At 40.3% G+C, this 20,255-nt stretch overlaps 2 protein-coding genes across 2 annotated transcripts; both read right to left on the bottom strand.

Moving 5' to 3' along the window:
• Positions 1-305: 305 nt before the first annotated feature.
• prkar2b (protein kinase cAMP-dependent type II regulatory subunit beta) lies at positions 306-7,365 on the bottom strand. Its single transcript, XM_082540635.1, has 11 exons — positions 6,599-7,365; positions 5,517-5,552; positions 4,410-4,462; positions 4,238-4,321; positions 3,884-3,990; positions 3,586-3,739; positions 2,304-2,405; positions 2,140-2,214; positions 1,967-2,035; positions 1,740-1,875; positions 306-1,597 (listed from the first exon to the last, which is right to left on the bottom strand). The coding sequence occupies exons 1-11, from the start codon at positions 6,861-6,863 to the stop codon at positions 1,464-1,466; spliced, it is 1,215 nt and encodes a 404-aa protein (XP_082396761.1). The 5' UTR covers positions 6,864-7,365; the 3' UTR covers positions 306-1,463.
• A 4,762-nt stretch (positions 7,366-12,127) lies between these two features.
• hsp90b1 (heat shock protein 90, beta (grp94), member 1) lies at positions 12,128-17,726 on the bottom strand. Its single transcript, XM_082542800.1, has 18 exons — positions 17,540-17,726; positions 16,969-17,071; positions 16,508-16,649; positions 16,299-16,415; positions 15,883-16,214; positions 15,517-15,628; positions 15,278-15,406; positions 14,974-15,090; positions 14,751-14,888; positions 14,577-14,654; positions 14,410-14,475; positions 13,889-14,158; positions 13,547-13,792; positions 13,289-13,425; positions 13,120-13,198; positions 12,800-12,955; positions 12,499-12,594; positions 12,128-12,396 (listed from the first exon to the last, which is right to left on the bottom strand). The coding sequence occupies exons 1-18, from the start codon at positions 17,586-17,588 to the stop codon at positions 12,373-12,375; spliced, it is 2,391 nt and encodes a 796-aa protein (XP_082398926.1). The 5' UTR covers positions 17,589-17,726; the 3' UTR covers positions 12,128-12,372.
• Between the last annotated feature and the right edge of the window lie 2,529 nt (positions 17,727-20,255).

Raw genomic sequence — 20,255 nt, 5'->3', positions numbered from 1 at the left:
CCCTAGTTTGTTGTTTATCCTCTCATTGGATAAAAGTACACGCCTGTTACTAGCCAGTAACAGCTGATTGGCAATAAAAGGAACAATACATGACTATTTTTTATCTGCAGTGTTGCAGTTACAGCAAGAATCACATGGACACATCGTTTTAAAGATTAAATTCTCTTTTTCGTAACGAAATAATCTCGTAGAAGATATGGGGACTGCCATGAATAATGAGTGGGTCAGTAAGAAACTGACTCTTTCATTCTTTTAACAAATACTAACCGGAAGCACAAATACAAAAAAAAAAAATCTTTATTGACATGAAAAGTGAAACATACAGTACTTTTAGCCAGTATTGTGGGTATGCCTTCAAAAATGACCAGTCCTACGGGGAAGGGTGGGGGATAAAATCTGCATGTTTAACCAGTTAAACCATGTAAGCTGCAGACAAAATACAGAAGACCTCAGTTACTTTAAAAAGAGAGAAGTAGTAAGAGAGAGGACCCACTTTAGATTCCTGTTGAGCGTAAAACTGTAGAAGTTGTTGGCAGAGGTAGACAGCAAATATGGATGTCATAATAATGTATGTTTCACCTATGCAAAAACAGTATTACCTAAATTTTACATTGAAACACAGAAAAATGAGTTGCCTTAAGATGTTGCCTGTAATGACTACTGTCTTGTTGGGCAACTTATGAAGTTTAAAGTGGGCCTATTATAATAACAGTAAATACTCCGTTTTAAAATTATACAGCAATGTGTTGTGTGTTGTTACAAAACTATCAGCTATCTCTCTGAACTTTGCTTTTTTGAAAAAAGAAAGAGCATAGTACTCAGCTAACTGCCACAAACACTTAGCAACAGTGATACGTGGTTTATGAGCATGTATTCCAGGGACTCCATCTTATGCTAAACAGGAATGTATTTTTGTAGAAATTTTAGGATACTGCCAAGTTTTTTTGTTTTTTCATAATCAAAATGTCAAAGATTTTATCCTTTACAAACCGTTTACCCTTTCTCAGGTTTGGGCCCTTTTGTACATGTGACGTTTGCTCGCACTTATCCAGTAAGAAATCAGCTTTGGCTTTTGACTTTGACACGCAATGTTTAGAAATTTACAAACGATATATATAATATTGTACGTGTGGCTATAACACTGTGGAGAAAATGTGAAAGTAAAAAAAAAAATGCTCAAATTACAAACAAGTAATGCACCCAACACCGACAAGTAAAATGCACACTTACATTTTTTTTTTTTTTTTGTAAGGTGAGTGTTGTGGAAAATGTAATTTAAACAAGCTTTAAGCAACTCTGCTTTGGCTTTACTTTTCGGCCATAACCTTCCGACAACGTGTGTTTTATATATCTGACGGTCAAATGGTTTATGTAGGTGGATATTCACATTTCTTGTAAGAAAATCTGTTTAAGTGGTTACAAGCCTTTTTCCATCCACCCATTTACAGTCCACTGCAGTCGCTTCATGCAGTCTGTTGCTCAATTTCAGGGCTACTTCCAAACAGGGTCACCAGCTGCTCCTCATAGTTAGCAATGTTTCTCTTCATGATGTCCATGCATGGGCCTAGCAATCTCTCAAAGGCTTGAACATCCATGACTGATAAAGAAGAAAACAGATACAGTCAGGACTTGGAGGTGAATTTGAAAAGGATGGTACAAAATAATATGTGTTTTACTGGGAGATGTGCATCTTTGGCGCGATATATGAACAAACGAGCACAAAACTGCACAAAATTTACCCAAGCATTTGACACTCCCCACAGCATAGGCAGATGCAGCTCTGGGTTTGTTTGTGACGAGAGCAAGCTCCCCAAAATACTGGCCCCTGGAGCATGTAGCGATGTCCACCTCCTCTTCTTCTTGGTCTGTTTTTGTCTAGCAGAGAAAAAGAAATGCGTACTCTAAGTTTCCAGAGATTTTTTTTTTTAATCAAAGGCTTGTCTAAAGGGTGGCGGTGCAAACTTACCCGACTTCTCTTCATAGTGATTCTAACCTGGCCAGATTCGACAATGTAGAAGCAATCCGCTAAATCACCCTATGACAAAAAGCAACACAGCAATTGCAAAGGAGCACAAAAACATGTAGAATTTAAAAAAAAAAAAGTCCAATAAAAGCAGATTGTACGAAGACATTATTCACCTGAGCAATGATCTGCTGCGAGTCGCTGTACACCCTGGTGGATAGCACGTCAACTACCTTCATTCTCTCTGACACCTGTGCATGAAACATATTTGGTTTGCAAATGTTTTACTGTAAATATGTAGTACACTGTGTAAATGCTGGAGGACAATGTTAATCTTGACCTCTAAAGATGTAAGCAGGGGTAGAGTTTCAATGAATGCCTCATACAGCTTCCTCTTCTTGGCATTGTTTTTCACTATGATCCTCCTGAATGTCAGACGATCCTGAAACAGATTTAAAATAAGGCTTCATTAAACACAATTTCTGATGACACTGACCCTGGGGTTAGACAAAAACTAACAATTCACACATTATAAAATATTATTCATAATAGTGCTATACAGTAATAAAAATAATAATAAACATAATGATGAAAAATCCCCAACCAAGAAGTCCAGACTGATCTCATGTTGTGTTGTGTTGTGTGCAGTGCCAACGTGGGACAGTTTCCAAATTCGTTATACTATTGCACCAGGTATGACTGTGCAATGACAATAAAGAGTTATCTTATCTATCTTATCAAATAGCTCACATAAAACAATAGTGTGCACTTATAGTTTGAATTTAAGAAAAGAAAAGAAACAGCACCATCCATGTGTCATTATGTGAATGAAATGAATGAAAGGACACCAAGCCTGAACACAAAGAAAGGAAAAATATCACAGACAGCATGGTCAACAAAGCTTGCAGTAACATACTGTGCTGCAGGAAACATATGTGACTGCAGAGGGCGCCCTATAGCTGACAAACCTTTTTCCCCTCACCCAAAGGCGCAAGCAAGGCTGGAACCTCATGGTTTAAAGGTTGCTAAAGTTGGACCCACTTCAAGTTCATATCCTATCGCTTGTTTACAAAATGAACAAGGGCCATAAATAAATTTTCGACTGTTTGACTGGATGCATTTTTTGGCAGCACTCTTCCTCCTTGACCTAAACCAATTGGTGGTCAAAAGGGGCTTCCTGTTTGAGATTAGAGACTCAAATAAAAACAACCTACAAGTCCTCAGGTGAGCACAGGACATGGCAGCAACCTACCCAGCTGCACTGAGAGGACTTAACTGAGACGTTACCCGCAGTTCAGCGATGGCTCTCATAGTCACTAATAAACAGCAGCTTCTCAGAAACAAGTCAGACTGCGACTGGATACTTAACTGGATGTTTTGCCAGTTTTCCTTAAGTAAAATAGCATCCATGCTGAAATGTAACAATAAAACGAACAGAGCCTGGAGGTAAAACAGCTGCTTTCGCCTTAATTTGTGTTCACCTAATGATGGTTTCCACACCGTCGCAGATAAACTCCCTGCTTACTTAAATCATGACAGCTGACAGCACAGCATGCTATAAAAACCCGATTAAGGATCCAACTGTGCCATTGCAGTGGGGTGCGGTGTAATGGTTTACTCACTAGGCACCAAAGGGCTCCAGGTGAAGTGGCGATTATTGTGGCCGCCCTGGGGGTGTTGTACATCAGCGCCAGTTCTCCAAAGCTGCCTCGGTTGTCATAGCAGCCCACCAACTTTTCCGTGCCATCAACCTTCACGAAAATGTTAAACGTGCCACTGAATGGAAAGGCAGCGGGGAAAAAATATCTTCAGTTAGCACAAAACAATGATTTCAGCAATTATTTAGCAACTGTGTTCACTTTTTCAAGTTAAATAACCAACTATGATGCGATTTGAAATTCACGAGCAAGTTAAACCCACCTTTCGATAACGTAGAAGTTGTCCCCGTCATCATCTTGATCAATGATATGTTCCCCTTCCGTGCAGAACTTCTCGAACATGGCATCCAGCACCTGAGACATCTCTTCCTGTCATGGGGGCGGGGACAGCAGTCAGACAGTGAAAGAATCATGCAGAATGCACTCAGAGTTTGTTTTCGAGTTTCCAAAACAAATAAATAAATAACTATCTCTAAAAAAAATTAGGCACGGTGTACTGGGCATGCAGCAAAAAAAAAAGAAGAAATTTACTGGCCTTGGGCCATGTTTCCCTTTGTTTAATTTAGGATATGGCAGGGCACAAACCAGAGAAGAGCTTATGGAATAATCCACTCACTGGATCCAAATTCTTGAACAGAAGAATGTCCCTACATGCTTCCTGTAGTCTCTGTCTCTGCTCGTCAGTTTTGGGGTGAGTGACCTAAAACAGATCACGAATCACACTTATAACCTCTGAACAGTTAAACCAGTTGTGTAAAAACAATAATCACTGGATGGATGCAGTTTACCCTTGGCTCTTTATCCTCATCATCTTCATCAGGATTGAATGCTTCAGCACACACTGCATGACACAAACACACGAATCACATTTACATTTCTCTTATTGATGAGCAGCAGCTATTTTGTCCATATAGTGTTTTCGACTCTGGGGCAGTTTTCTTGTTATTAGCGACAGTAGATGTTAAAGGTGTTTGTAAATAGAATTGTTAATTGATCCCTTATTAATTGCTTGTTTCTTCCCGTCCGCGAATTATAACGCTGAAGTATACTAGCATCTCTAGGGTCTCTGAGAGCTCACTTCCAGTGGAACTGTCTACCAGGTCTTTATTTGAAAAAGCTTCACTTTTTCTTTAAATGAACTTTTAGATGAATAACGACACCTTACATAACATCTGAAAAACAAATGTTCATCTTCAGGTGGCCCACGGCACAGACTTCATCCCAGTCAAACAAAAAAGGCAAATTCCAGGGATGATTCAGGACCAGTTCAGGCAATAAATCTTTCAATAAAAACAACTTTTCTCATCTTGAGTACAGGAATATGCGGTGATGGATGACAGCACTCTTACCACATTTCCTTCCTATATGTTAACAGAAAGATGGGGTAGTGGTATAAAAAACTTTCAACTTGACATAGGCTAACGTGGAATATGGTAAGTGACCAGCTTAATGTTAACTTAATTGAATCTGTTTTCATTTCATGTGCAAGATTTACGGTTTGCTAAGTAAAAGATGTTCGTTCCCCGTCTGAAGTGATAAGAGGTAAGGTAAATACCCAAGTTATTAATAAATAATTCTTTCCATTCAGAAAGGCAAACCAAGCAGCTATCCAAACACAACTAAGTTATGTGAAGCCGCAACTTTACTATTGCTACATTACTCACTGACGGGTTCGAGACAAAGTGGCTTCACAAGCTGTAACATATCAACACTATTACAATAAGTGGAAGACGGTAACAAAAGACAGATGGAAAAATACTTAAGTATCACTTGTACTGAAGCCAATCTGACGCAGCCTCGCTAGTCATGTGTCACAGAAGGCTTTATTTAATGTTTTCAGCTCAGACACTGTCCAGAGTTTCCCTCCTTGACACAACAGGAAGATGGTAACTCACCTGATGCTCTTCGGATGAATCTGTTTATCACAGGGGCTGGAGAAAAGAAAAAGAAAGATATATATCTGTATTTTTTTTTAAAGCATGTTAGATTTCACCATAAAAGATATCCATCCATCACAAACTGTTATTGCTAGTAAGATTTGAGGCCGTTGTATTTCATTATCTACAGCACAAGTGGAGCATTCTCATTAGGGTCTATATTCATCTGAGTAAAAACTGAATGGGGGACAGCTGCTTTGAAGTGGATTTTAGCCTTTGAATCAAATTTAAATGAGAAAAACAGTGCCAAGCTGCTACACAATAGGTCAGTATGAAATATACATTAGATAGGTCTCGTCCATTAATGGCCTGCCAGCCAGTGATGACTGGGGAATCTCATTGAAATATGGGAGGCATTAATGGTGGTTGGTTGGTTGGGGGGGGCACAACAATGACCCAAAACACAGACGTTTAACAACTGCATGCGAGGCATTTCTCCTTATGTAACCATTGCAGCCAGTCTTGCAGAAGCCACCACTCATTGGGATGCTGTGTCAGAGCTCTGGGTTGCTTCTGGCTGCACCTCATTACACTCTGGCAGCAGTCACTGTGTTAAATACTTCAGGAAATGTAGGCCTGTCGACAGCACATTGTGTACTACCTGCATCTATATAACAGCTAAAGCTATAGGCCTTTATATTTTACAAGCTTTGTCTTTTTTGGGGGGTACATATGAAGGGGAGGCCCACCGGGCCTGCACCTGAGACAGAAAACATTTAAACGGTCCAGATGTTTTTATGACTATCATAATTATTTATAAAGCAAAATAAGCCGCAGTGTGCAGGTGCTATTCTCTGAGCAGAAACGTGAAGAGCATAACACGTTCGTGAACCAGCATTGAGCCTCGGTGACCATATATGGCAAATGACAGAGCCGTTGTAAATGTATGGCGGCAGCATCAGCGCGCTCGATGTGGATTTTCATTCTCTCCCACGGCCATCCATCCATCCATACATGCTCACAATTCAAAGCAAAGCATCTCGAGTCAAGTTCAGCATCCCCCCATGACAGAAACACGCACGGTGAATGTGTTAGCCCACCTATGAATTCCTCGTCATCGTCGTCGTCCTCCTCTCCGTTTTCCGAATCGATCTGCATGGCTTCGTCAATGAAATTGACCGCTTTCCCAAGTCTCGGGGCCGAATTTTGGTCATTGCCAAATGAGGCCTCTTTGGTCTCGTTCTCCTTAAGCTGGGTGAAATACTGTAGCGCAAACTCGAGCAAGTCCCTGGGCTGATTCCTCAACACTTCCACGGTAAAGCTCTGTAACAGCTCCGTCAGTCCTTCAGGAATTTCTATACTCATTCCTGTTATCAGTCTATGGATGTGGACAAAACCGGTTTGCTGCGAATTTCAGTGATTCAAAAGCACCCAGATCAGGTTTTCTTCCCGTCGTGTTTTTTGGTTGGCTTTTTTTTTTAAAAGATGCCGAAATCAGCAGACGGGTGTGTAGTCAGACCACCCGCTCAGCAAGCCCTCCACAGCGGATCCTCTCTTTTTCTTGAATGAAAATGGCTCTGGATTTTTGGTCCGAACATCTTCTGCTGCTTCTGGCTAGGAAACCCACGCATGTGACCCAGGAATCCATGGCAACCACCTATCCAGAGATTGCGTACGAGCAGCAGCGGCGCAGAAACTGCAGTCAGTCGCAAAATACAAATGATGGGAAAGAGAAGCCCTGGGGAAGGCTCTTTCAGTCATAGATCGATTTTTCACTAACAGAGATTAGATCAAATATCCTGCGGTCTGGCATGTATGTTTGCCGTGGTTGTTCGCTCATACTTACCCTAAACGATTAAAAATATGATTAAATAAGAAGGGCAACATCGCATATTATTTAAAAAGAAAAAACAACAACAGCAGCAGACATAGCATAGCAAGCAGACATAGCAAGGATAAAGACAAAAAGGTACTGCCATGCAATGATAAACACTGAATCTGAGGGAAATGTACTATTAAAACCTAAGGCCTCTGTAAAGACCTACAAATCAATAAAGATTCGTTCTGTATTTTTATTTAGGCTTTCTTCTTTTTAAAGGCGCTAATAAGAAAAGATCGTTTATGATAGTTTAGAGAGTTTGGAGGCTCATTTCTTAGGGAGAAAATAATAATACATGTGCTGGATATTTTAATGTCACGGGACCTGTCAGAACACTTTGACCACGCCAGAATGAAGTTTCATTTCAGAATCAAACGTTCCCCCGTGATATCACGGACTTGTGTAGCTGAACATTTAGAAAAACGGCTCAGACAAAGAAAAAATAAGTCTAGGTCTCAAACTAAAGGCCATTAATCATAGACTTCATATGGGCATCTATCAAGAGATGAACTAATGATGCTTTTCTGTGGGTCACAATATGACTGAGCCACAAAAATGTACATCCATAATATGAGTTCAAATTTGGTTGACACTTTCTCATTCCAGAAACATTTGTAGGAGTGACATGAGTTCACAAGCCTGCAAAACTACATTCTGTCAAACAGCTAATCCAAAGAGCTTAGCAGAACAAGGGGAAGTAGAGCAAAACAAGGGGGTAAGGGTTAAACTGGAATGCAGAGCAAGTGGGAAGTCTGCCCACTTGCTGAGGTTGGGTGACCTCAGGTGAGTTTTAGTCATGGCATGTGGTGGCACTACTACTACAGTGTGAGAAATCCCCCCCAAAAAATCCCGTCTCATATTGTGTTGGAATTTCAAGGCTTCCAGCAGAGAGAAGGTTAGTTTGAGGGAACAGATAATAATTGTGCTAAAGGAGCACAGCTATTATCTGCCATGGTTATCATTCCACTGTGGCTCCACTATGACACCCCTCCCCCTGCTGTGGCCCATATCTGTCACCCTTTATTAAGAAAGGCGCAGCATTTTCTCACTCCGGCGAATGGGAGCATGTCGATGGAGCGACCTGTAATGCTCCACTGCTGCAGTTTAGCTGTTAGCTTTCAAACTCACTATTTCAGACCACTGTGAACTATAAGACACCCCCCCCCCCCCCCCACACACACACACACACACATCTGAATACAGCACAACGCCATCATTTCATACTGTAAGAGTCAGCTGCACAAACACACACACTGTGCGTCAGCCCTGTTCACTGAACCATAGATCCTGAAGACTGTTTCTACTTTAAGCTTCACAACAGACCAGTGGAGCTTGCATTGGTGTAATTGTTAACTACACTTAAACAGCGAATATATATATATATATATATATATATATATATATAAATAAATAAAGAAGATAAAAGAACACATAACTTCTAGCTACTCTTCATCAGACGTAGATTGGTTTTTTTAGGCCTGCAATTTTTTCTTTTGTTCTTCACTGGCATTCTTGCACGTGTATTTAAACTGAAGAAATGGGGGGAAACATGTCTTTTTGCAATACTTAAATAATACTTGCCAAGTGAAGTGGGGCGATATCAGCTTCGAAAGGGCTCCGTGTTTTTATTCTTTGGCTTTAACTCAAAAATGTAAAGCTGAAACCTCTTAAGTCAATTTAATGACGTAATGATTGAGTACGTCCTTCTTTAATTCATTGGCTGCTAGAACCCATTTTGAATGTATTAGTGCCACCTACTGGACATCCCACTACATTACAATGTATTGTTAAACTAGTTAAACAGTTGATGTTGCTTCCTGTTTCAAGTGCCATTAAGTTGCCGTCTTTCCTGAGTGTGTTGGAACAAATGTATTCCTTGGGTATTACTAAGGGTAAAATAAGCTTACTGTGTAAAATTAGATAATTAATTCAGTGGTGAAGCTGTTCCACATCCTTGTGGGTTTCATTGGTGCTTTCCTGTAAACCTTGAAAAGCCTGTGGTCTGCATGTTTAGGTCATTGTAACAGATTCTGAGATAAACCCACACAAGTAGATTTTATTAGATTTAGCATTTAGTGTACAATATTAATATAGTCAAAATCACTATATCCAACAATTAAGGCTAGGCACCTAGTTCTGCTCACGTTCATGACAGACAGACAGACAGACAGACAGACAGACAGACAGAAAGAAAGAAAGAAAGAAAGAAAGAAAAAAGGGCATGGCTCAATGAAGACATCCTGTACAAGATGCATCAGTCTTCATGACATTTTACCAGTAAGCCATCTCCCTGGGGTTGCTGTAGAGAAACCACAGGGGTGTCACCCTCAGTGCACTTAATTTTTTTTTTTTTTAATGCATCCTTCCTCATTAAATTTGCATAAATGTGCAACCGAAAAGAACAGTAAAGTATCCTAAGTGTAGAACAGCTCATGTCACCATGACTCTTTAATAAGAATAATAATAAGAATCACTTTATTTATCCCGAGGGAAATTCTTTTGTCATGTACATGCTCAAAGTAGCAGGAGAGACAGAGGAACAGATGAATAAGATATACAATATATACAATAAGAATAGTAGTATACAGTAATATACCGGTACAGTAGGATAGTGCAAGACATAGTATCAAATAACTCTAACGAAGTAATATATATAACTATAACCTGGAGAATAAAGAACTATCAGTGCAGGCGATTCTAGAAAGTGGCAGTATTGTGCAATAGAATGAAGGGAGTAGCAGCGTATGATGGGGGGATGAAACAAATATTCAATAAGGTACTGTTGGATAATATTGCACGGTCTGAAAGGTAACACAATAACGCTGGTAATAGTCTCAGGAAAATCACCTACAGAGTGAGGAAGAGTTATACAGTCTTATTGCCACCGGTAACGCGTTACTGTAATCCGATTACTTTTTTCAAGTAACGAGTAAAGTAAGGGATTACTATTGCAAAAACGGTAATTAGATTACAGTTACTTTCCCGTAGGAACGCTGCGTTACTAAAACCGTGATTTCTTTTTGTGAGAACGTCTCATGACATTGGTGACAACAGCTGTGTGCAGATCAACAACGGATCATATGAGTGCGGGAGAGAGTATGAACATGCCGTGTTTAAAGCGTGGAAGTACTGATCTTACTTTGAGTTTGATTCCATAAAAACTGACAAAAACATTAGTGTCCATTGTGCGTGGGAAGAAAACTTCTTTTTACACCGAAGAAAAACCCCTAAACTTCCAAGCAAGCACAGAGTGCGCTATGACATAATGGGAAACTCACGGAGAAACTAGCGGATTCTTCCACTGACCGCTGCGGCACACCTGCACCAGGGTAAACCTCCGCCTACATCACTCCTGCTTTACAGGTGAAAATAGAGCAAAAGGACCGCTAGTCTTTGATGTTATTTATTTTCTGCTGTCTTTTACTTGCATCTATTTGAAAGAGTGTAAACACAAAACATATTTTATTTTATGTGCTGGAATGTGCAGAAAATAGGTTTAAATATTAAACAAATTTCTTCCAGTCAGAGAATGTTGCATATAATTAAATTTTTGCTTGATGCATAAAGTTAAAAGATTAAAACTAATAAAACAAGTTTTAAAAGGGGACCTTTCCATTTGATTACATTTTGTATGATGGATTATGCAGAAAAAGTAGAATTGGGCTGAAAGATCTATCGCTTTTTCACCTATTCAGGTTGTAAATTGTGTTTTTAAAAAGTAACTAAGTAATTAATTACTTTTGAAAATAAGTAATCAGTAAAGTAACGGGATTACTTTTTTGGGGAAGTAATCAGTAATTAGTTACTGATTACTTTTTTCAAGTAACTTGACCAACACTGGCCACCGGTACAAAGGATTTACTGTGGCAGTCAGTTCTGCATTTCGGGGCAATGAGTCTTTTGCTGGGTTTGCTCCGATGGTCCATCATGGGGGTGTGCATGGGGTGACAGGGGTTGTCCATGATAGAAAGCTTTTTTTTTTTTTTTTTTTTAAAAAAGCATTCTCCTCTCAGACACATCCAGGTTCTCAAGTCTGACACCCAGGACAGAACCAGCCTTTTTAATCAGTTTGTTCAGCCTGTTGGCATCAGCTGTCTTCACCCCACTTCCCCAGCACACTGCTGCAAAGAACACTACGCTTTCCAACACCGAGTGATAGAACATGGTCAGCATTTTCCTACCAACATTGAAAGACCTGAGTCGCCTCAGTAGGAAAAGCCGACTCTGCCCTTTTTTGAAGATAGCATTGGCGTGCTTGGTCCAGTCCAGTTTACAGGCCAAGTGTACCCCCCCCCCCCCCCCCCAGGTACCGGTAGTCCTCAACGATCTCCACATCAGCCCCTCTGATGGTGACAGGGTTAGGAGGAGCCTGCTTCCTAATGTCCATAATCAGTTTTTTTCTTTGTGATGTTAAGTTGTAGGTGGTTTAGCTCACACCACTCGACACAGCTCTCCACCACACTCCTGTACTCCTCCTGTCCATCCCTGATTCAGCCCACAATGGCAGAGTCACCTACCAGTGGGGCGTCCACCTGCATTTCCATGAGCTTATTTACATCGCTTCAGTCTGAAAACAAACTGTAAAAAGTGTCATGGCACCCTATGCATGAGTAGATGTATTACACTGCAAGCTACAGCCAGACCGTACTTTTGATATGTTGGGATTAAGAGGACTGAAAAAAAGAATAGTAGCCAAGACCTGTCTGAAAGCAACTCTTTCAGTTTTGAATAAAACCAGAAACGATGCAAACATTTTTCCACGAAACATTTATTTGATCAATAGACAGGATCACATCTTTCCATAAACAGGTCAGTTAAATATTAACAAATTTACAGTCATGAGGAATGTAATACAAAAGAAACAAAAACAAATATTCGCTTTAAAAAACCCCAACCCAGGGACCCCACCCAAAATAATGTGACCACGGTGGCACTGAAACAGAGACTTAAGTCCATTTTCCAGCGCCACTGTTACACGCTCTTCCCTTCAGTGCTTCACAGTTCATCCTTGTCTTTTGTCTGCAAGCATGATTAGAGAAAGGTCAGAAGAGTAAACCACTTCAACATCTAGATTCTTAATTTTACATTGTCCTCAAGCAAGAGTGTGTGAAGTCTTCTTACCGTTTCTTCGTCATCATCCTCATCCACAGTCTCCTCTTTATCTTCAGAGTCATCTTCTGCTGGTCCTTCAGGCTCCTCCTCAGGTTCTTCTTCAATCTATAAAAGAGCCATGATTATTAAACATATCCTACAGTCTTAAAAATCACTGCACAAATACTTAACATTTTACAAAGAAGATTTAAAAAGCAGAGACAAGACTAAACTCAAAAAAGGCTCACTGCTGGAAGATGAATCATTAGTTCAGACACCAAGACATCTGCTATGCAAATTAGTACACCATACAAGAGCTGCAGTGACTTGCCTGTTCATCTAGTGGTACATTCAAGCTGAGTCGGAGCATGCGCTCTATTCTGTCTCCATAAGCTTTTGTATCAGCGAGCTGGTATCCTGAGCGCAGTGTGGCTGTCTCAAACAGAACCACAGCCAGATCTGATGCAGTCTGGTCCTCAGCATCAGTCTGGGGGGTGTGAGGAAAAGAAACTGTTCAACTATGTGCTCTGATTGGTCCATTTTAAGTTTATTCATGTAATGAACTACATTTACTAAGTAATTTGATGGTAGTCTTAGTAAAGGACCATTACTATAGTACAGATAGACAAAAATGACAGTGGTTAAACTCACATTGACTCTATTAAGCAACTGCTTGACAAGAGGATGTTTGGGGTTGAGTTCTAGTGTTTTCTTCTGGCTGGCGTAATAACTGGAAAGATTAAATGGAAATACAGATTTAGAACAAAGCAATAGCAGTGGGAGTAATAAATGCAAAGATGAGCCCAGGATTAACACTCACTTTGTGGAAATGTCCTTTCCTGTCTGGTAGGCCTGTGCCTTCATGATCCTCTCCATGTTCCCTGACCAGCCGTACTGGCTGGCAACCAAGGCGCAGGGTGAGTTGGTTAGCCTCTGAGAGAGAACAGCCTTCTCAATCTGTTGGGGAATAAAAAAGCAATGCATTAAATGTTGCAGACATAAATGAGCAGGTAGAGCCAAAATTAACTGCTTCTACAGCTGGCGCTCATGCCCCATTCTTTTAATGTCACAGAATTACCTTGTCCTTTAGAGCTTTGTCCTTCAGCCAAGTTGTGAGAGGTTCGAACTCCTTCTCCAGGGCCTCCCTCTTCTCCTTGGTCTTTTCACTCTCGTCAAATTTGACACCTTCCTTGGCCACGTTCTGGAAGCGTTTTCCATCAAACTCTGGCAGTGCCTGGATGCAGTACTCATCCACAGGCTCTGTCAGGTAGATGACCTCATAGCCCTTCTTCAGCAGCTTCTCAACAAAGGGAGAAGACTCAGCCTGTAGTGGATGGAAGAACAAGAGACATGAGAATTTCAGCTAGTGTAGGATAGTTTACACTTCTTTCTCCTGACCAATAAACACACATTCACTCACCTCTTTCCTGCTGGTGCCAGCCATGAAATAGATCTTATCCTGCTTCTCTTTCATGCGCTCCACATACTGTTCCAGGCTGGCCAGGTCTGTTTCACTGTTGGAGGTCTGGAAGCGCAGCAGCTTAGCGAGACGGGTCCTGTTGGAGTGATCCTCGATCACACCCAGCTTGATGTTTGTGCCAAACTCCTTCCAGAACTTATCGTTGTACTGTTCCTCTGCAATCTTCTTAATCATGTCCAGAGTCTTACGGACCAACTTCTTGCGGATAACCTGAAAAAGACAAAGTAGGTAATGACCATTTCATACTGCATTAAATCTAGCGTTAGTTATTCAGAATCTTTAATGTATGGTTTCATTTAACCATGTTCTAGTGCCCCCTGTTATTCCTGAAAGCACTTTATGATTTGCACTACATAAAAATTGCTTTGTTGCTTCATTATCCATTTTAATCAAAGGCTTCATTGGTTAATGATGACTAAATGATGGAATGGGAAGCGAACAGGGCTGCACGTTGAGCTCACCTTGAGCAGTTTGTGCTGCTGCAGAGTTTCTCTGGACACATTCAGAGGAAGGTCGTCAGAGTCGACCTAACAAAATAAAGTTTCCCTTAATCACAGTGCAGGTGATAATGTAGAGACCAAGCACATAACATTAGCATGAGACCAAATAAGAGTTAAAAATAACTCACCACTCCCTTGATGAAGTTCAGGTACTTGGGCATCATGTCATTGAAGTCGTCTGTGATGAAAACTCTCCTGACAAACAGCTGCGAATGGAAGGCATTTACTTTGAAACTCAGTTTTTGGGGAATTGCTGAAAAAGTTGAATAAATCTGATACCAAATATTGCTTAGAGTACACACCTTGATGTAATCGTTCTTCTTGGAGCCATACTCGTCAAACAGCCCACGGGGAGCTGAAGTGGGCACAAACAGGATGGACTTAAAAGTGACCTCACCCTCAGCTGTGAAGTGGATATGAGCCATAGGGTCATCATTGTCCTGTTGGAAGATGGGTAAAGTTTATAAAAATCAGACATTAGTATACCAGCCTATAGAGCCGGTTTGATAAAGTATGTGTGCCTACCTTTGAGAAGGTCTTGTAGAAAGCCTTGTACTCATCTTCCTCAACCTCCTTAGCAGGCCTCTGCCAGATGGGCTTGATATCATTCATCAGTTCCCAGTCCCACACAGTCTTCTCAACCTACACATCACACAATTATATAACTTTTGAAAAATATACATTTTAGATCAGACATATTTTCACAGACTTCTATTTGAGTAAAATAGTCCACAAATCTTAATGACTCAGTGGGACTTTAACCCACCATAAAAACTGTTAATGATCACACTCACACATAGTCTCAACCACCATTTCTTCATCAACATACCTTCTTTGTTTTTGGTTTGTCTTTGTCTTCTTCTTCCTCCTCTACTTCAGCCTCATCTTCAGAAGCCTCTTTCTCTGGTTCCTCTGCTGCCTCAGCATCTTCATCAATGGGCTCTTCAACCGTCTCAGTCTTGAATGTTAAAAGAAATTATGCAACCGTTTGTTCATTTCCATATTTGTCAGTTTCAGTCTGGAATTAAGTCTGACTCATAGTGTTGAAGGAAATGACAAAGTAGTCACCTTGCTGGCCCACACATAGATGGGGAAGTTGATGAACTGAGAGTATTTCTTGACAAGGTTCTTGATGGTCTCCAGCTCCAGGTAGTCTGAGGCCTCCTCCTTTAGGACAAGTCTGCAATTAAACAAAGACAAGATTAAATGTAAAATTCCAGGCTTTAACATTTCAGACTCATGTAGCAGCATGAAAATACTCTGCAGTTCTTCTTCAATAGAGGCTGTACATTAACAACACAGACATTAACTACGATTTCATAAGCTTTGACAAATAAAATGAGCCATGCATTGAAATTAATTTCACAAGAGCTGTTTAAAAAGATCAAGAAACCAAATCTGGTGTGGGCAAATGTTAGCACATAAATAACATACGTGATGGTGGTTCCTCTACCAAGTGTGTCCCCACGGGGGTCCTCAATGACAGAGAACTGATTTGAGTCAGACTCCCAGATGTGCTGTGTGTCATTGTTGTGCTTGGATGTCACAATGACCTTGTCAGCAACAAGGAAGGCAGAGTAGAAACCGACACCAAACTGTCCGATCAGCTCTGAGGTAGACTGTTCCTCTTCCTGCATCTCGGTCATCTTGTTAAGGAATTCGCTGGTGCCTGACTTGGCAATGGTTCCCAAGTTCTTTACTAGCTCCTCCTTGGTCATTCCAATACCAGTGTCAGTGATGTGCAGCATGTTCTTCTCCTTATCAGACTGGGGATAGAAATAATGAAATTCAATTAGTGGATGCACAGCTTTTCCATTAAAGGTGTCAGCATTCAGTAAGTTAATGCATACCTTTATTTTGATGGTCAGCTCTTCATTTGTGGCCATTGCATCCTCGTTGGTTAGGGACAACAAGCGGATCTTATCCAGAGCATCCGATGCATTGGAAATCAGCTCCCTAAGGAAGATCTGCAGCACAAAACAAAGTGATGAACTCTGTGAGAAATGTCTTAAATAAAAATATGTAGACACAGGTTTGAGTAAAGATTATTCCTGCCCACCTCCTTGTTCTTGTAGAGAGAGTTGATGATCAGCTTCATCATACGGTTAACTTCAGCCTGAAAGGCATGTTTTTCAGACTTTTCCCTGAGTTCCTTAATCTGAGCTGCATTCAAACCATCCAACTGGATTGCCTCCTCCTCTCTGAAGGCAGACAGATGCAAATACAAACAGGGTAAGAGAGGAGAACGACAGCAAATCTTTGCTGCCAAACAAATCTGTTGTCCTTTCAGATAAGACTGAAGATGAAAGCAAGATACATACAACTTCCTATTATTACAGGCAACTTTACAGTAAAACTTACACACCTCTGCCTCCACTGTAACGCCAAAGTGGCCCTGAGCACTTGTACACAAGCTTTATCTTCTTGACCTTGTTCTGCTAAGATTTAGTGGACTTTTCCCTGATACAGTAACTGCAGTTTTCTAGAAAGATATATGGACTTACGGAAAGTAACACCTACCTCTGCACCACTTCATCGTCTGTTCTGGAGCCATCCCTGCTTTTACCCAAGTCCTCCTCTACTGTCCCGTCAACGTCAAATTCATCATCTGCCTTTACAGCAGCTGTCAAGGGAGAAGTTGCTCGATTAAAATTCATTATCAATTACCGGGAACATGTGGTAATTTTAGACTCATTACGTTTTTAAAGCACTGTGCAAACACATGCTCACAGTCACCAAATTAATTAAGACGTAACGTCTGACCGTGTCAGCCTTTTAATCATTATTTAAACGTGCATGTATGCAACAGTGGAGGTTAGCTAACATGAGACAGCTTCAACACAGGTGGTGTTTCTGCTAGAAAGTTCTGGAAAGGCAAGGAGATTAACGGACACTGGCGTTACTCTAAAATAACAGGTAAATTAAATACGCTCTCCGTTGCTTTGACACCTGCAAGCCTTTTAAAGTCAAGTACAGAGAGAACGTACAAACTCCACAGTGAATGAAAAGAAAAGCAAAAACCAAGTTAGTGCTAGCATACGGGCTAAAGGTAGCTAAAATAATGAATAATTAAAAAAATACCACTACTCACCAAATGCTAAGAGTGCAAAAAGAAGCCCTATCACCCAGACTCGTTTCATTGTGAGATGCTTCCTGACTGACTGCCTGACGACTTGAGCCTTCAGTTGCTGAGACAATAGCCGGGAGATCAGCGCATGCAGCACTGGCTTTTACAACGAGGAATGACTAGCTGTCTCTCCCACCAAAAGAGTCCCTCGCCTTACCCCGTGACTACCGACCAATGGCTGTGCACCACGCACGACCGTCGACCAATCACAATACAGTCTACGGTACATGTTGTCCAATCAGTTTCTTCAACATATGCCTAGACCCGAAAATCGTGGCTGGACACCATTGGCTAGGAATGAATAATCAGCACATCACTTCCTAAAATTTACCTTTCATTGTAGGGAAAACATCACTGACAGCACTTCCAGTTAAAGTTCCAGAGCCAAGGAACACACTTAGGATTAATAATAGAAAGACGGCGAGTGTTTGGTTTATGGCTCCAAGGCCGTTTCAGTCTCTACAAAAGTAAATGATGCAATATTTCTTGCTGTGTATATGGCGCGTTATTCTGGAATTTTGCATTCCCTTTCCTTTAAATGACTGGATGCATCGTAATGCTGTGGAAGCATAAATTATAATGAATGAGTCTATTTCAAGTTAGTCACCGAATCTAATCCACTTGGTGGCGCTATATAGTTAGCAAGCTGAAATGGCAAATGCTAATGTTTCAGGAACTAGTTCTAAGTGTTCTCCCGCAGATCAGGATATCATTATTGTGCTGCTTGCTCAGTTTGTTTTGTATCAGGGGTGTTAGCGATCGTGTCAGCAGCGACATTTAATGTGAATCTTATTTTAAAAAAATGACAACCATCGTCAATACTGAACATCTCAAATGTATTACACTTGACTGTCTGACCAGTGTCAGCTCCTATTAAGTGTGATGTTTCTCCAAATGTGAATGGAAAAAAGATCAGAATTAACAATTTAAAGATAAATAATAAAATACTGGGCTAGTACTTTTTTGTTATAAGGTCAATAGTTTGATTTACTACATTACAGTAAGTCATAGTTCTATCTTAAAAATGATTTTTCCAGTCTAATACAATTTTCATAAAGCATCTTTTAAACAACAAAGATTACCGAAGTTCTGTACACAAAAAGGTGGATTACATAATAAAATACAAGATATACACATGTGCGCACATGCCCACACACATCAACCTAAAAGGACTGCAAAAAAACACAAAACAGCCTTAATGCCTTCAACTCTTATGCTGGGTCAAAGCAAAAGAAGAAAAGCTCGTTTCAAAGGTGGACTCAAACAAATGTTGCGCTTATGGCTGAGATAGCTTGATTCAAACATACAATGCAACATCAAAAATCAATTGTAAAATACACAGGAACCAGTGAAGGGAGGTCAGGACAGGGGGAATATGCTCCATTTTATGGGTTCTATTAAGAAGGTGAGGAGCTGCATTTTCTTTTTTTTAAGCAGAATTCATTTGTTTATCCAATTTTAAGTCATAATCCTTCTGCTTACCCAATCCAAGATCATAATCCACAATTCAATGTGAACCTACACAGGAAAAACATGCAAACTCCACACAGAAAGGTCTCAGCTGGCTGGTGGATTCAAACTCTGGACCTTCTTGCGTTTAAGTGTCAGTGGTAACTACTACGCTGCTATATCATTATTAGTCTCTATTAGTCTTAGTCTCTGTTCACAACGATTGATTAATTTAGAAAGCACAGTGGATTCTAAATCAGACAATCAATATGTGCTTGAAGTGCACACTTTCATCTTTAATCCACTGTGTTTAACAAACCCTTTGCAGACACTGTTTAGAAATTACAGCACTTTTTATGCATAGTGCCCCATTTTCAGGAGCTTCATGGCAAGGTGAGGCCTGTTCCCTCATTACTCCATGACAAATCAAGGAGATCTGCAGTTCATTCCAAGTGCTGAACTTGTATTTGGTTACTCTTCACTGGAAATCTCAATATGAGTTCCAAAGAGATATTGATGCAAGTGAAAAAACAACAACAATCATTACACTAAAACCCAAATACATCCATCAGAGAGATAGCAAAACCTTCAGGAGTGGCCAGATCAATGAACTGATACCTTCTTAAAAAGAAATACACTGGCGAGTTCAGCAAAACCAAAAGACCTGAAAGACCACAAAATAAAGTGGATGATCACAGACTTCTTTCCTTGGATAACTTTGATGAAAGGTTGAGTCTTTTCATTTGAAAAGCTCTCATACGTATGTGAGATACTTAATATCTATCTGAAAATGTTAAATGTTTGGACCGAGAGATTTTGCATTTTCTTTTCCTTTTTTGGTATCAACTAATGAGGCAGACTAATTATGTGATTGGTTTGGTAAGAGCATCCCAGAGAGGAATGATAAGTTATCAATTAAGGAATAGCTTTCCACTTACATTAATATAGAGTAAACTGAACCAGACAATGTTTGTTGTCTTTGGATATAAACCTTGAATTTGGAAAAATTAGCAAAGTCCCAGAGTATCTAGTGATATAAGACTCTAAGCCTGTTCACATGGGATTTCACAATTTCTGCTATGTAGCTAGTCCATCTAGCTAATATTAGATAGATGTGATGTCATCTGCTAAAAAAGTAAGAAGCACATACTGTATTAGCCTAATAGCTATATTGTGAGCTATCTGGAGGTGAAATAATGACTTTTGGTGTTGCACTGATCAAAAGTCTTGA

This window comes from Aulonocara stuartgranti (assembly GCF_965226115.1).
Source record: "Aulonocara stuartgranti genome assembly, chromosome: 7".
Taxonomy (NCBI): domain Eukaryota; kingdom Metazoa; phylum Chordata; class Actinopteri; order Cichliformes; family Cichlidae; genus Aulonocara; species Aulonocara stuartgranti.
Note: the sequence above shows the minus strand (reverse complement) of the source record. Positions and strands in the feature narration are given on the sequence as shown.

Excerpts from the sequence above, each read along its gene's own strand:
- prkar2b (XM_082540635.1), bottom strand. The coding sequence starts at position 6,863 with ATGAGTATAGAAATTCCTGAAGGACTGACGGAGCTGTTACAGAGCTTT. Across the intron at positions 3,991-4,237 it reads TGTTCAAGAATTTGGATCCA|GAAGAGATGTCTCAGGTGCT; the intron begins GTGAGTGGATTA and ends CCCCCATGACAG. Across the intron at positions 2,406-3,585 it reads CTGGAGCCCTTTGGTGCCTA|GATCGTCTGACATTCAGGAG; the intron begins GTGAGTAAACCA and ends AATCTGTTTCAG.
- hsp90b1 (XM_082542800.1), bottom strand. The coding sequence starts at position 17,588 with ATGAAACGAGTCTGGGTGATAGGGCTTCTTTTTGCACTCTTAGCATTT. Across the intron at positions 16,215-16,298 it reads AGCTGACCATCAAAATAAAG|TCTGATAAGGAGAAGAACAT; the intron begins GTATGCATTAAC and ends TTCTATCCCCAG. Across the intron at positions 14,889-14,973 it reads TCTACAAGACCTTCTCAAAG|GACAATGATGACCCTATGGC; the intron begins GTAGGCACACAT and ends ATCTTCCAACAG.